At 42.4% G+C, this 17,333-nt stretch overlaps 1 protein-coding gene across 1 annotated transcript in view; it reads left to right on the forward strand.

Moving 5' to 3' along the window:
- LOC102034358 (ceramide synthase 4-like) overlaps positions 1–17,333 on the forward strand; it is a 39,978-nt gene that overhangs the window by 10,736 nt on the left and 11,909 nt on the right. The window contains exon 2 of the mRNA XM_005427314.2: positions 10,477–10,650. Within this exon, the coding sequence (XP_005427371.1) occupies positions 10,478–10,650 (173 nt within the window). The 5' untranslated portion in view covers position 10,477. The remainder of the gene's footprint in view (positions 1–10,476; positions 10,651–17,333) is intronic.

A 17,333-nucleotide genomic window follows, 5' to 3' on the forward strand; every position in this document is an offset into this window, starting at 1 on the left:
TGCTGGTGGCATGGGGGATGCAGCTGCCCGGGGCTGGCACCGTGTGCTCAGGGCCAGGCTCTTCACCCTCCGCAGCCACTGCAGCCTCGGGCAGGGCAGAACTGCCGGCTGCGGTGAGGTAAATCAGTGTCTGTTCTGCAGAGGAATTGGAGGGATAAATGGGGTGTCCGAGTTCTCTCTCAGATCCTTCAGCAAACACAGAGTTCCTCAGCAGAGGAGAAGTGCAGCTTGAGGAGGGACCGTGTTCCTCAGAGGACCAAGAGGACCCCTGGGGCTGAGCAATCCCAACGAGCCCTGTCTGTGTCCAGCGGGATCCCTCATTGAAAGGGTCCCACTGCACATGTGGTTATACCATCCCATAATGCCAGAATTACTGGATAAATAGCACAGTTGTTGCAGCCTTCAAATCTTGACAAGGAATACACCGTCCTACGGTGATTTGTTTATGTAACAGATAAAGCTCCATTGGAGGCAGATTCTCTTCATGTTAGGCACCTTCCAGCAAAGAGCATAATGCCTATGGAAACAACTGGAGTTTTACATTCTGCTTTATAGGCTGCTCCTATCACAGTGCTTTTAAGTTATCTGTGCTAATGAAGAATAATTCATATTCACATTTGTTTTTCAATGAACATCATCATGTGATAGATTGCATTACTCATTAAGCAGTAATGCTAGTGAAAGGTGATTCTCAATGGTTTTAATCTTGGAGAAAGGCAAATCTTTCAGTTGCTATCTCAATGTTTTTGACATATTTTGCTTTTGCAGTAATGTTGGGAATGTAGATGTTCTCAGATAAGGTTTTACGTTTTGTGTTTTGAAATGAAAAATCATGAAAGCATGTACTAGTTTTACAGGTAGGAGTATAATTTAAAAGAATCTTAATTTTAGAATAATTAATTTTTTTTTTCTCTAAGCTTTGGAAGAGGCTGGGGAGTTTGCAAGAACAAATACCTGGGAAACTGATGGAACTGTTGATACTGAAATTTAAAGCCAACTCATAGAAAGTAATTAAAGCCTGTGTGTTTCCTGCATGAGGGAGGAGAGCAAGGGTTGTGTGGAGAGTCATTCACTGCATGTGTAGTTGTACTGCATTGTAATACAGGATGCCTCCCTCAACTTCATGCAACAGATTAATCCCAAGTGATAGGTAAGTACTTTTCTAATCTATGTTGGCATTAAAGATGATCCAATTCCACTTTGCTTTGATCTTTGTGAGGTCTGCACAGATTGGTCCCTGAGGCCTCCTTATTTAACACAGCAGGTTCTCTTGTTTTGACCCAACATTGGCTGTTCAGGAGTTCAGCGCTCAGGGGGATGCTCAGAGGTGCTGGTGTGATGAATTAGAAAACTTGACTGGGGAAATGGCCTGGCTGGAGGAGAAAGAGGGATAAGAGTGCTTGATTCACTGTAGGGCTTGACTGTATGAGTTAGGAGCAATGGTGACACTTTGGGCTGAAGGGAAGTAGGAATTGTAGGTGAAACTATGGATGAAGAGCTTCTGAGGGCTGCACAGACTATGGAACCTGGGGTGTGGCTGAAGGCAAAAGGACAGGAGAAGAGGAGCTGTCCTGGAAGGGACGAGAAGGGCTTGCCAAGGGTGATTCTTAGAGGGGAGGAGACGGCCATCACAACAGTACAATTATTTAGGAATGTTTATGCTTCAAAAGGACTGGAGAATCAGGTAATGCATTGGAGAAGCATTGCACTGTCACATGAGCTCATAGGAAAGAGGCTTTATTGAGTGCTGTGTTGGTATTTTAATGTGATTCAAGTATGGCTTGGAAGCTTGAACCTACTACCTGCTTTTTGTTATTCTCAATTTTTAAGTTAGAATTAAACTTTTTAAGGCCTGGTATATGTTTGTTGAGTAACAGGGTTAGTGATAATCAGTTGAGTGATTGCAGTTGGTAGTAAAAACAGTGTCATGGGTATGTATTGTCATGAATTATCTGGACAAGTATTTTTTGCTCCTCCAGCATCTGAACATCCATGCACATAAACTGGGTTGTAAGTCCAGAACTTGCCTTTGGAAGAGTTTCTCACAAAGTTATTGCTGCCCAGGCTCAAAGTCTTGAGCCTTCTTCGGTGTGTATTCTCACAGTGTGATTCCTTTTTGTGCCTTTCTCTTCCAAAATCTGTCAGAAGGTTTCTATTGGTGCATGAACTGCTTGTTGGTACAATCTTTGTGGATAAATAGCATTTCTGCTTAGAGGCTTTTTGGCAGTTTTTACTGTCTCTTAGTTCAGATTGAAGGACATGATCTCATTACGATTGCCTGACTCTTTCTTTGATACTGATAAATTTAGAGAAAACAGATGAGCAGTTCTAGGAGAAGTAATCTCCCTCTTGATTCTTTGAGTGATCTTCCAACCTGACTTCTTAGCTCACTGTGGCCTGAGGCCAGTGACTTGATTTTCTTCCTCAGTTCTATCAAGTGATGTCAGACAGTGACGGCTGTTTCTACAGTGAGACTGGAGGAAATAGCAGAAGTCAGGAGAAAGAATGAAGGAAAAAATGCAAAGAAATTGATAAGTAGCTCATTTGGGGTTTATAGGTACCTCCTTCTTATATTTTACGTTTGCACTCTTGAGAAACACACATAGGTCTGGACTGTGTGTTTTGTGGAGATGTTGTAGCTGGTGCTGTGACACCAGTGGTGTCTGATGTTCTTACTATGGTCTGTAGCTTTCTGCACAGGGATGTGGCCAAACAGTCAGCATGCAGCCTCCTGTGGTTTTTTGCTGATTTTTTGTTTGTTTTGTTTTTGTTTGTTTGTACAGTTAATGTTCAGTAGCAGAACATTGTTCCCCAGTGTCAGTACAACAAGGTTTTTGTTACCTCACTCTGCCCTTGGAAGGTGTGTTACTTCACGTTAGCATGTAATAGGAATGTTGCTGCATTTAATAATTCAGCCATGAACTAGGTACCAGCCAAACAGCAAATGCCTTCAGCTTTTGTCTCTTGCTTTTACCCTGATAATTCAAAACAGCACTTTGTTTTTCAGACTAGTTTGATGAGTGCTGCAGTTCAGCCCAGGTTTTTTGCAGCATTAGTAGGGAAGTATCTTCAGGTTCTTGGAGGAAAGATATGGTAGAAACAGCTGTGGTATTTCAAAATTTCTATCTACCTTCTTGGGTTTTTCTTAAGTTTCAGGAGAGGAGATTTGTACTTCTTCAGGGATCTGCTTGGCAGGAGTTCATGGGAGACTCTCCTGGCAGGTAAAGGGGCTGATCTTCCAAGACAGCCAGATCCAAGCACGTCTAGTCCATTGCAATGTGCAAGAAGACAAACAAACATGGTAGGAGGCAAAGAAGCACGAGCATGGAGCTGTTGTTTGAGCTCAAACACAAACAGGAAGCATCAGGAAGGTGGGAGAGGTATGAATGGCCAAGAGCAATATAGAAATGTTGCCTGGGGAAAGAAGGATGCAGGTAGGAAAGCTGAAGCTCAGCTGGAGTGAGGGATGTGAAGAGCACCCAGAGCAGCTTCTGAAAGAACATTGGTAGCAAGAGAGAGAGAGACTAAGAAAAATTTGGGCACACTGCTCTGACCACCTTTTGACCAAAGACATGGTGAAGCCTTGTTTTTAGCTGAATAAACTAATGCTTGTTTTTCACTGGGCAAAACCAGGAAGTTGTTCTCATTCCTCTCAGTGAGGGATGACTGAATGAGAAGAGCTGTCTGATTTGCATTCTGACGTGGTGAGTGACATCAGCTGAAACCCTGCTGTGCTGAGGTGATACCTGCAGTCTGCTCAGAGCCAGCACCCACAGGCACAGCAGCCCAGCAGCCCAGCAGGGAAGGAGCTGGCAAGTGGAGCATAAGGTATGGGAGGTTAGTATGTAATTTATGCTGGGTGAGGAAGTTGTTCTCTGCAGATCTAGGTAAGCAAGTTTGTCTATTGTGGGACTTTTGTTTGCAGTTTCAAATGTTTAATTGGGCATTTTAGGGGTTTTCTGCAACAGAGCTCTCCCAAAAGACGGAAATTTTGGCCTTTGAACAGAGCAGCATATGACTTGGAAAATGAATTTATTCTTGTGTAAACAACAGACATGAAATAATTTGGTAGGAAATGTCAGCTGGTAGATCTAAGTGAGGAGAACATCCAAAAGCTAGGAAGTTGAGGGTAACTGGACATTGGTGGAGAAACAAGGCTGCACAAATAATTTCAAATTTTCAATTACCTTCCAAAAAAGAGGATATGGAGAACGGAGTCTGGGTGAGGAGGGTGAGCCTGGAGAACATAGTGATGGTGATTACAAAGGTGAGGAAGTTGTGGTTTCATTTCTCTTGCTACTGGTCAGAGTTGAAACATCTTATTTGATTCAAAAACAAATGGAGGTTCTGCCAGAAGCTGTAGTTTTAGGGAAAAGGGTATGTAGAGTCACAAGAGAAAGAGATAAGAAGGCTGAGGAACTAGAGAAATAAAGCAGAATTGTCTGCAGGTAAAAAGAGATTAATGAGAAAACCTGTACATGTGGCTGGAGATTCTGCATCAGTTATGGCCGGAGCAAGCAGGCTTGTAAAAATCTGCAAAAGAAGTTCAAAGAAATGGAGGTGTAGAGGGTGATGGGTTCCCTAGGAATGTTACTTTGACAGGGTGAGGAAGCATGCTAGGAGACCTAATGTCAATAAGTAGTTCATGGACTGGAACTATATGGAAAGGTTTAAATAGTTTTTCATTACCATGGGAGGACCTTCTTAGGCATTTTTCTTAATTGATAAATTTCAGTTGAGTCCCTTGGACACTGTCCATCCATGGTTAAATTTACATTATAATAAAAGCCTTAAATGGTGAAGAACCAAGAGAAAGATAGTTAAAAAAGGGATCGTGGGCAGGGGAGGTGTTGTTTTGAGTAAGGTGATATCTGAAACCAGGTATGACTCCAGGATGGCTAACAGAGATGAGGAAATGGAAATGAACATATCAAAACTGAAGTGAAATTTGAAAAGCCTAATGTATTCCCTTCAGGCAGGTGACTCTAACTAACTAATCTCCATCTCAGTATGCTGAAAATAATGCTACATGTAATTAAAAATTTTCGAGCAAAGGTTTTTTTATCCATAAATTTTACCAAATCTTTAGTGATTTTTTTATCTATAAATTTTACCAAGTCTTGATATATATTAGAAGAAATGTATAAAAGATTTTACCAAAACAAAAAGGAAAAAAGAAGCAAAAATTATCCTAGAACTATAATACTATAATACCAGTATTGTGATCATTATTGTGAAAGTTTAAAAAAAGAAAAATCCTTGGAGATGGAGATTAAGATATTAAATACAATATGGGTGTTCAAAAGATAGCCTGTGCTATGTTAGTCAGAGCTTTATTTGATATAATTATTTATTTCTGCCTAAAAGAGACACAGTAATTTTCATGTCTAAACTAGTAACTTCTCTTGGGTTGCTCTAACAAGTAGTTTTAGTTGAAGACATCAGGATTATGGGAAGTATCAAATAAGAAACTGCCTAGAAAAGTTATCAGGAGGGAATTTACTCATGGAGTTCTTGGCTAATTGATTTCTTAGTAAAATGAGTTAAAGGTTCAAATGCATAATATGCAATGAAAACTCAAATTTAGGCAATATGGACCAGAGTAGGGCAGGAACACAATGGCTCCAAATTCCAGTTTGAACTGACAGGAACCTTTAGAACTCTACGGAGGACTTTGTTTCTCAACCCCAGTTTCTTGGGGAGATAGGACAAGCCTCTCCATTTTGGTCTCCAGCATATCAAGATTGAAGAGGCTTTTTTGGTTTTCTTTAGCCTTAACCCCATGGAAAAATAAAGCAGCTTGACTCGAGAAGCAGCATAACTGCATCCTTGTGGTGGTGTGCTTCCCCATTAACTGGTGATTTCCCCTGTGGCAGTGCTGTGCTGCAGGGGATATTTGCATCCTGGGAAAACTGGCCCTACCAGGAAGGCTGCTGCAGGAATCCCTGCACTGCTCTGGCAGCCAGGCCATTAATGTGGTGCTGCAATTAAACGAATAAGACTTGGCTGACCTAAATGGCTTGGCCCAGAGCCACTGCAGGGATGTTTGTACCTTTGGCATGGTTCACCCACAAACCTGTATAATCCACCTGCAGACAATGGCCCATGTCTGCTGTAATTGAGCGCTCGAAGGCCTCTGTAGCCAGTTCTTTCCAAGATGTGTAAGCTGTTTCTCTCTGTTTCGTCTCCACCCTTATCTGCTATAGTCACACATGTAAATTTACATGAATATTTGTGTACCTATATATTAATGTTTTGCTTGGGAATGGAGTCTGTAAGTGAAGCAAGAGTAACTCTTTGAAGATGTAAGCAACAGTTAACATTGCCTGGGTAAACCTGCTTAGCCATTTTACCTTTGAGACGAGCAGTAACCTCCTTAGCTGGATGTCCTGCTTCTTCTCAAACAGTTCTGCTTCGAAAGCGAAACCAAGCCCAAGCCTGGCCCTGCAGGGTTCAGTGCAGTGGTGTTCTGTGGCTCAGGGTGGGGAGCCCTGCTGTGCTGCTCTGCTGCAGGCACTGCAGATGCAGCAATTCCTTGGAGCAGCCCAGCAAGCCCAACAGCAGAGACCTTTGCAATGCTGAGGATTCAGATGAAACCACTATGTTCACAAAAACCAAAAAAACAAGCAACACCAGGAAAGGCAAGATTCAACAAAGTAAATACAGTGGATGAGGCCGCTGGGCAGCAGAGTCCAGTTGCTTCAAGACCTTCTGTCTGTGTCACCTCAAAGAACCTCAGTGAAGTCCCCTTTGCCAGTCTCCTCTTGGTGCACTATGGGCTCAGGGAGTGCTGAAGCCTTGTCCTCCCTTACCCAATGGTGTAGCTGTGATACTTCTCTGGTTTTGATTTCATCCTTACATGTACCTTTCTACAACCAACCTAAAGCTGTTCTTTCAACATTTACTATTTTGTTGGTTGGTTGTGAAGTCCTTATGTTGATCTGTCCAGTGTTTGCCACTGCTGTTTGTTATCTCTGCTCTTGCTGAGCTCTGTGTGAGGGAATGTCTTCTCTGTTAGACCTGTATTCAGAGCTGAAGGGCTTGGTTCTGCACGTCCAAAAGCTGCAGTGCAGGATAGGTGCTGTGTGAGGTGTAAAGAACTGAGAAAGAATGGGCCCGCTTACACTTTTCTGTGGGTGCTTAAAGGGCCCTTTAGACACACCATTGTCTTCAGCTTTCCAGCAGCCTTGACTTGAGAACTTGACCTGTATAAATTGCAAAAGATATATGTGTTGCTTCATGTAGTACTCTGTTCTGTATTTTTGGTTTTTTGTATTTTTTGTTCTGTATTTTCTGCAATGTGTAAAGACTGCTGCAAAGATGAAGAAATATTCCATGAGGGTGATCCTGGCTATCTGTGTTTTGCACACGAGAGTCAATTAGGTACTGGCTATTTGCTTCCTTAGCACACTGAATCTATATATCCCCCCTAAGCAAATTGGACATCTATTTTATATGCTCCCACAGAGTTCAGCTGCTGTTCTCTACCAGGTGTGGTTTTGTGTTGTTGCCAGATATATACAGTTCTGGAGGGAGAATGTGCGATTGTGTAGCTGCAAAGCTGGCTGTGATGGCAGCTTTCCCCAGCACGCCTTCTGTCTGCACAGTGGGAAAACTTACTGAAGAAATGGTTTTTGAAGAGCTGAGCCAAGGAGGAAGTGTAATTTTTCCCTGGAGTTCTCCTAGGTATTCCTAATGCTTTTCCCAGCTACAGCTGAGATTTTTAACAGCTGAGAAAGTTTACCAACATTTTGAGGTTGGTATGTTCAATGCCTGTAGAGTTCTTTGCAGTTCAGACACCTCACTCTGGTAATCTGGCTCTTCAGGCTGGTGTCCAGTACTGTCTGAGGTACATGAGTTGTTTTGGTGTGGCGTCACCATGCTTCATGGTGACGGGATGTTTAATTCATTGTAAGCTAAGCCCATAAACAGTTTGCTTCTACACAAACACATTTTTCTCTAAAAATGCAAACTTTTATGGAGAAACCTGGGTTCACACAGTCTATAGGAAGTTTGGGGACATCCTGAAAAAATGGTTCACCGAGGCTTGGGGGTGCAGCAGAGCCACGCTGTCCCATGGGCACAGGGCTGTGTCACCCAAGTGGAGCTGTAGCATGTTTACTGAGCAGTCTGCAAAGCTTTTTCTGGCAGGTGTGTATGTGTGCTTCAGCTAGCTCTGTCACCAGGGAGCCGTCACCAACCTCCGTGGTCCTGGCTTCAGGTGCTTTTGCTGGAGCGCTAAAGGGAAAGGAAACTGTCCCAAAGGATCCTACAGCCCTGCCAGAGGAACAGTGCTTGGTAGCAAATGTTCCCACCTCCAAACAGCCTTGGTGGGGACAGGCCCCTGAGAGCTGTAGAGACTCGAGATTTGGCAGGCAATTCAAAAACTGTTGCATCCTGCTTGTCAGGTTCTTAAAACAGGATTTGAAGAATCTATAAACCCTCTGTATCTCCATTTAGTGGAGATGTGCCAGTGGTTTTTGTCCAGGTATTGTCTGGAAGAAGAGCTAGAAGAAGGAATTGAGAGCAGCCTGGAAGTGGTATCAAAACTGCAGTTTCAAGAGGCCCAGGAGCTACACCAGAAAGAAAATATTGTTGATTATTATCAAACTGAACTCTAGTAAAAACCTGGATGTTCTTTTCAGTGCTAATGAAGCCATATGTCCACTTCTTTTGGCTGCAGTTCTTCATTATGTCAGGTTCTTGATTTTTAGGAGGATTGTTATGCTGTGGGTTTTACTATGAAAAGCTGAAATCAGGCAGTGCACAGTGGAGGAGAAAAATGCATTTTTCATAAGATGGTTTTTCTTTTTCTTTGGGGAAAAAGGGAAATGGTTCCTCCTTTCTATATATGATATATACGTTCTATATATTATAATATTTTTCTATAAGTGATTAGAAAGTTTGCATCCACTTACTATCAATTACACATATATTTTTAATCAGCTTTGTCCTCAAACCAAATTGTGCATGTGCCAGAGAAATGAGTCAAATCTGAAGAAACAGCATCCTGTTCTTCCCTGTTGTAGTCAGATCAAAAGAAAGATTGAGGGGAATAGTAAAGTCCAAATCAAGAAATGATGTCACATTTCCTTCTAGTGCCTGAAGGAAGCCTACAAGAAAGATGGAGAGATACTTTTTACAAGGGCTTGGAGGGATTGGACATGGAGGAATGCCTTCAAACTGAGAGACAGTAGATTTAGATGGGATATTAGGAAGAAATTGTCCCCTGTGAGGATGGTGAGGCCCTGGCACAGGGTGCCCAGAGCAGCTGGGGCTGCCCCTGGATCCCTGGCAGTGCCCAAGGCCAGGCTGGACAGGGCTTGGAGCAGCCTGGGACAGTGGAAGGTGTCCCTGCCATGGCAGGGGGTGGAATGAGATTCAAGGTCCTGTCTAACCCAACCCATTCTATGACTCCATAGCTGTGATTCAGAAAATATCCCTCAGGTACCAAAGTTGTAGAATGAGTTTAACAGAGAAATTGCATTAAAGATATCTTCAAAATAAAATGACTGATTAATTTTTTATTTGATAGGCAATTCTTGCAGAAAATAGGCCAGGCCTTGGGACTGTGCTTGAAGAGAAGCTTTATAATACTTGGGCCAGACACTTAAATTGTATGCTTTTTCCCTAGTTTTCTAAGGTGGCATTTCCTGTGCACTGTTCTGATTATCCCAAGGGGCATTTCATTCCCATTTCCTTCTTCTGTGCTTACACAGAGTTTGTTTGACTTCAGAGCTTGTGTTTGGGATGTTGGTTGTTACCAGCTAAGAATGAGCAATGTGTATTGGAGGGTGGTGCAGGTCATATTTCTGTATGAGGTAGAGTTATCTAGAAACAGTATTTGTGTGTTGAATTGTCGCATCAACATTCTGCTGTCCATTTTTCTGCTAAATTCGCTGATCATATATGTAGATTCCACATTCAAGCATAGTCTTTAAAATTACATTAAGAACCCAGCACAAAATCCAGCACAAAAATTCTTACCTGAAGTACCTTCCTTAATAATTCAAAGCAAAAGGGTGACTTTTTTTTCTTTTGTAAGGCAAAGTCTCAGAATAATAATGCATACACACACACAGAGATAATGGAATTCAAATCTGTAAATAGAAACAAATAAATACAAAAGATCAAAAACTGAAAAATAAGGATACATACATAAAAAGTAGAGCAGACTTGCCACATCCCCACAATACCAAGCTGTAGAGAGGAATCTCTGAACTGAGAAGTTTGGTGCTAATACTCCGTTGAATTCTGAGGCACTTTTCTCCATTTTACCCCTGTTTTGGTTCGGTGCCAGGAGTCAGCATTTCCCAAGCACACGATAAGGATCTGTGAACAGGTTATCAGTTCCTTGGGCAGTGCTGCGTCCCACAGCCAGATGCCACCTCAGCAAGGGTGTAATCCTTCCTTGGCTTGTGCTGACAGGTTTTCTGTGTGCAGGGCTCACTCGATTCTGGTCTTTCCTCCTTCCAGGATGGCTCGCTCTCTGTATGAATGGCTGTGGCAGCACGAGTTCTGGCTGCCCCCAGGAATCACCTGGGAGGACATGCAAGAGTCTGAAGACACTCATTACCCTCAGCCTCGTGATCTCCTGCTCAGTATCCCTTTTGCTTTAATCTTGGTAGTCATTCGGTGTGCCTTTGAAAGGTAAGTTATTTAATACTGTTTGTGGTTTCTTAGGTGCAATGGGAGCAAAAAAAATTTAGGTCCAAAAGCTGGCTTTATTGTCTGTGCCAATGCATGGGTGAAGAGGTCCACAGAGACTCCATGTCACACAGTCTGCTGGCATTTTTCAGCTCCTTCCTTTCAGCCCTGTGTACTGGCTAAAGAAGTGTGTTGAATGTAGAGCACAAACCCTACCCTTAGGGTCTATTTGCAAGCATTGTGACTTTGTACGCATTAAACAGATCAGTGTAGGTGAAGTTTGTGTGTGTTTTGCTGGTTTGTGTGTATTGCATGTTACTTGCTGTTTCTGGGTTGAGTGTGCCAGAAATCATGTTAAGACTCCATCATACAGTTAAGTCTCCTTTATCTTGGGTGATGGGGCTCTGGAGTATTGCACCTGACAGACAAACCTGAGCAAGATGCATCAGACTGGGCTGAGCCCTGTGCCTCAGCATGAGCCCTGCCTGGCACAGGGATGTGTGGCACTGATGCCCATGTGGGCTGGCAGTGCCACTGCTCTCCTCTGCCAGGGACAGACGTTTGCAGCTGCTTCCTCTGACTTGAAGTTGCTACAGGCCCTTCAGTGCTGGGCTGCCAGGACTTCTGCTCCTCTCATTCTGCTACCAAATCTGCTTTTGGGGCTGCTTTTTGCAAACTCTGTGATATCATCCTCCAGTGCTGGCACAAGTTACTCTGACTCAAGGATCTTTCTGGCCAGAACCATTTGAATGTTTTTCACATTACACTTCAGCACAGAAAAATTGGGCCTTATGACAAAAGTATAGCAAGAAATCCTGCAGGTGTCACTAACTCTGAGTTTAATCATTAAAGTCCTGAACTGGTGCCATTGCTTAATGCAGCTTGGTCGGTAGTTAATGTGGTTGGTGACACATGATTTGCTGGTGGAAAACCGAGATTTACTACAGCATTAACTGTTGATAAGACTGCAGAGCAAGTCCCCTTCATGATTTTGAATACACTTTAAAGTGATTTTCAGTACATTCAAAACCCAGTATTCTTAGTAGCTCTCTGAAGAGGTAATAATTTGAAATCTTCAGTGGTTTTAAGTTTAGAAAGAGGGGAAAATGACAATTTAAAAAACATTTTATCATTCTTTTTTGAAAAGTGGGTGCACAACAAAATGGAAATGGAGTTTTCTGTAGATCCTTCTGTAGAAGGATGTTTCTTCTGCAGATTCTCTGTGACACAAGGGTAGCTTGAAAAAATCTATAGAAGTTGAAATGATTCAGAGCTCTCCTATAAGAATGTTTTTATCTAAAAATACTGGCTGTAAGTTGAGGTATTTTATTAAAACTAAATGTGTGAATAATTACTGAAATAATAATTTTAGGATGATACAAGATCGGAATTAAAATGTCTTCTTTGTAAACGATATGTTCAGTGTGCATTCCATAAATTCCATGGTTTTTGTCCTACACTTTTCTGGGTACAGGGCATCTTGGTTACCTCTATTCATGTGGAAACCAAGGTGCTCTAGGTCGCCATTAAAACACAAGTGACTCACATTTCTTTCCTGCTGGTGCAGAGGCCTGGCTGGATTCCTGCTCCACCGGGTGGGCCCTGCTGGTGGGTGACACAGATGTGCTTCTGGTGTGGAGCTGGAAATGGGGCCCATGTGCCACTGATGGCACTTGGCCAGTTTATGGCTCCCCAGTGCAAGACATGGCCAGGAAGAAGGAGGAGCCAAACTCTTCCCAGTGGTGGCTCCTGACAGGACGTGAAGCAGTGGGCACAAACAGAAATGCATGATGCTCCATCTGCACATACAAAAACTCTCTTCTTACTGTGATGGTGGTCAAACATTGGAACAGTTTCTGCAGAGGGGGAAGGAGTCTGCATGGGCGGAGATACAGGACACCCAGCTGGACACAGCCCAGGCAGCTGCTGGAGCAGCAGAGCTGGGCTGGGTCATCTCCAGAGACCCTTTTCAGCATCTCTGATTCTGTGCTTCTGTCACTCTGTCCCTTTATTTGCCTACCTCCTGACACACCACTCCCAGTCAATCTAAATATCTTTTTCATCTGCTTTTAGATGCCGATAGCCAAGTAAAAAGATTTTTCTTTCCCATCCAAGTGCTGCCTCAGCTGGGAGTGTTTCCACAGGCCTGGTCCTACTCATTAATTTTAAAGCTGTTTTGATTCACAAACTTCATTAAATTAAAGCTGCATGTCACACCCTTGAAAAAGATAACATCACAAGCCCATTTTACAGGTCCAGGAAACCTATAATCATAGCACTATTTTACCTATGCAAATTACAAGCCGGTGTTCTGAGCTGTATTCTTGTTTGTCCTAACTCTGCAGTAATTTATTTCAGCATGACTTTTTCTCATTCTGAATCATTACTGTTTCACATCCAGTTCATCCTGGAGAAGAAATCTTCCCCTGGGAAGGTGAGCTGTGAATCCAGCCCTCAGTTTCTCCATTGCCTTATCTGTATCTTTAAACCGTGTCACTGGCGCTGTTTAAAATAATTTACACCAAGTTTGAGAACTGCTGAAGGAAATGTTTATTTCTCATTTTCTGTGTAGATAACCCTGACTGTATATCTTTGGACCCCTAGTCTGCAGATTGAAACGAGTGGCTGTAAGTAGAGAGAGATTTGGGTTTGGTGGCTGTAGCTTGCCCTGTGGCAATTTATTCTACCTTCAGCCACCACCAGCTATTACTTGCAACTCTGCATTGGGTGCCAAGTTTTTCTCTCTCTAGATAGTTCCTGGTGGTATCTGCTTTGGGATTTCAGACATGTTATGATGTGATTCATGTGATTTGACTGTCAGAACTCCAGGTAAATAATAAGAGGCAGGGGAAGTCTGGAGGATTTTCTGCAGTGTGCTATCATTGGCCACATCAGCCACTGTGCTGGGACCAATTGTTTCATCCTTTTTTTAGGCATTAAACTTGTGAAAGGATGGATTTTCCTCTGCTTTGCACCAGCTGGCTGAACTGAGGAAAACTGAGACAGCAACGTCCTTCCCAGAGGCAGCGATGCTGGGGATGAGGTGGTGGCTGTGGGAAGAGGACCTGTGGTGTCTGGGTGTGCCTGGGAGAGCTCAGGAGGTTGTGGTGCAGCCCTGGGGGGGAAGAAACAGCTCACAGATTGTGAAGCAACTCCCCTGTGAGCTGGTTTGTGCTGAGGAAGATGGGGAAAGGTGGATTCTGTGCTGGAGAGTAGAAATGCAATTCTGCTGCAGTGCTGAGCTATGCCACAGTACTGAGGCAGGAACTGGGGGAAGCAGTTAATGATGTCCTAAGAAGAGAGAGGACCTAGAACTTGGGAACCTCCCCTGTTCCTTTAATGTTTCCAGATTGCACTTGAGAGTAGGAGATATGTCCTGCAACCATAACTTGGATTTACTTAGCAGAACTTTTCCCTGGACACAGTCCTGCAAGGATGTTGGCCACTCTTCTAGTTATGTAATGTTTAAGACCATTTCTGTAAGAATCAAGTTCTTGGAAAGCTATGATATTGAAGGAATATTGCAAAGTGTTTCTTACCTGCATGGTTAGTAAAATGTGGCAACTAAAGTCCTTTGAGAAATAGTAAAGCCATTGAAAAGCAGACTTTACATACAATTTTTGATTTGTCTGATTTTGGGCTTGTCCAGGAATTTTTGGGTGTTGGGCAATTGAAAGGAATTGTCAGTGAATTTGAATCCACACAGCTCCCAGATTTCACTAGAAGAGGATTTTAGTCAGAAATACTAGGTCTCTTTGTGGGAGGGTGGTGCCAGGATGTGTACATTTAAGAAATGGACACTCCTTATCAGCCAGAAACAGATACTTGAACTCAAAACCAGAAGAAGGAAGGGACACAAATTCTGAATACTTTATTTAGAAATGTATCTTTCTAAAGTTTATTTTGCATAGATACTTTTGTTGTTGATCAGTAATCAGGAAGGATCTGGAAACAGTTTCCTGTTAAGGTCTTACAGGCAGGGCTTGGTGCAAGGATGAGGGACACATTGCAGCATTGAACTGAAAACGGACCTGACTCAGTTTGGACAGCAGCGCTGTAGTGAATCCAGGCCTTGTATCAAATGGAGCAGTCAGTTTAACTGGTGTGAAACATTCTCCTGCAAGCAGGAGAAGGCAGAGACTACACCAGGAGCACAGCAATAACCCTCTGCCAAAGGACAGCAGGAGGCCAAAAGAGAATGTGCAGTTCAAAGAACAGAAGTTCAGATTGCTGCTGTCACAGGTTCTGCATTTCTTAGTACTTGAAGGTATTTCCAAGTGGCACCCTTATAAATAATATTAAAAAATCCACCTCCAAAGTCAAATATTTCTTTTACCTCACACTAGCTCTGAAAGCCTCTGCAGGAGTGTAGCCCACTTTTGAAAGGTGGGAGAGTAGCAGTTTAAGCCCATTCATGATAAATCCACTTAGTTTCAACTTCAGGAGGCTTTGCACAAGACAGCTTGTTCTGTGATTACTGAATAAAGTGCCTTGACGAGACCTCTGCCATGTAAAACGTGGAGTGAGATGTGCTCACTGGTGCAGGAGTAGGCTGATGATGAGAATCATCTCCCTGACTGTGTCTGACTCTGAGAGGAGACATTTAGTCCTCAGATTTACCCTTTTGTCTTGCAGAGAGCTGATAAAGTACCATGGTGAGGCTGTCTCTGCCACTGAGATGACATATCTGTGATGTTGAAATCAGTACAAGCATCATCCTTTTAGGGCTGTGTTGGAACAGGACTGAACTGAGAACTGAGTCAGAGCATACAGCCGACACGTGCAAATGTCCTTTAGGAAGAATTTCAGGCCTTGTTTTCCCAGTGATGTTCATAAAAGTAGGATTGGTTCCATAAATCATGGGTAAACTCAAAACCTGAACAACAAAGTAATTGTAACTGGTTACACCCTGACTTCATCCACTGCAAGTGGCTTGTTTCTGTTACAGAGAGATTTTATGCCACAACCATAAGAAATCATCAGAAAATATAGAGAAGTCAGGGATTAAACAAAATTAAGAAATTTTTCAGGATACTTTTCAGTAAAATAAATTTTGGCAAGCTGCACTGACTCCTGACATTCTCTTTTTTTAATGTATCTGGAAAATGTCATACATTTCAGTTCCCAATATGGCCTGATAAGAAGTGGCAATAAGGTTGTTTTCAACAATATAATTTATTACATCTTCCTCTTCAGAGGTGCTTATATTGATGCCTGTTCTTTGAAACAGAAAGATCAGGCCCACTGTTTAATATAAGAACCAAGATCTAGTGCAGAGCTTAAGGTAGATGTTTTCCCAACTTCAGTGGAGTTATGGATACTACTGAAATACTGTGTTATTGTTCTTAGCACAGGATCTGCTGGTCCAGTATCACTCTTATTAAACCAATTACTTCATATACAAAAAAGCCATTAGATACACTGAAAACATTTATTGAGAGCAGTCAGAGCCAAACCCCAGAATTCCCAGTGATGGCTATATTCCTTTGCTGCCCAGCAGCAGTGCCAGAGTGCTGCTAAATTTCACTGAAATTGGTTAATGCTTCCCCATGTTTTTGTGATCACTATGTGTCTTGTTGCCAGCAAGCACACTTAGCCCTGGTCCTTCTTTTGTGGTAGAAACACGTAATTTTTGTTGGCCTTGGTACATCTTTGAATGTTCCTATAGCCAGTGATGCCAAAGGGATTTCCCAGAGATAATGACAAAGAACAATTGATACACAGGCAGGTGGGTTGGCTGTGCAAAAGAAAAGTGAGAGCTGTTATATGAGTGAGCGAAATGTGTACCCATCCTGTGGTTTAAGAGAAGGTACAACATTCCTTAGGTAGGGGGTCTTTTTATAAATTTTTTTAATACTTGATAATTAAATTAAGAAATGAGTTCTTGAAAAGAAAACTTCTGAAAGACCCATCTGGAGGATTCTGGACCTGAAATAGTCCCTAAAGATATGCATATGGAGTATAAGCTCTATGACTAGCAGAAACCACAGGTAACCACACCAGATAATCACAGCCATAACTATATCCCATACTATTTTGAAGTAGAAGATATTTAAGCACCTGAACAGTGAAATAGCTTTTGCAGCTTTTTTTAACCAAAGTGAAAGAAAAAAAATCTTCTTCTGTGTCCAAATCATTAGGGAGAATGGATCAGAGGACTTGCCTGGACATCAGGAGTGACCAGGCAGAGCAGGTGTGGGCTCAGCACTCACTGCCTCTGCTTGGGGCTGTCAGCTCAAACAGCTTCAGCACCAGTTTGCAGTAACACAGAGACCCTTCCCCAGTGGCAGTGTGTAAAAGGGAACAATTAATAAGAACAGCTAATTCTTGAGAAATTAAAGTAAAATTCAGATTATTTGGATATTTTAAAGAAAAATTGTTTGACAAGTTTCCTCTTTGTGCGGTATTTATGCAGGATCTCACTTCACCTTCAATTAGGATGTTTCCTGCTGCTGAGATAGAGAAGAGTGTTGGTAGTAGAGGAGTTGAGTTGTTGAGCACTGGAATTCTCTGAACAGTTTCCCTTGGATAACTTTTTTCTATTTATGCAGAATTTTTTTTTGTTGTTTTTGTTTTCTTTATTTCTTCACTGTGAAAGACTGAAGATGCACAGCTAGTAACTGTGTTTGATTTATATTAGGAAACATGGGGGTAAGTTACTCCAGGAAAGACCAAATGGCTTCCTG

Source organism: Geospiza fortis, unplaced genomic scaffold, assembly GCF_000277835.1.
Source record: "Geospiza fortis unplaced genomic scaffold, GeoFor_1.0 scaffold254, whole genome shotgun sequence".
Lineage (NCBI taxonomy): Eukaryota > Metazoa > Chordata > Aves > Passeriformes > Thraupidae > Geospiza > Geospiza fortis.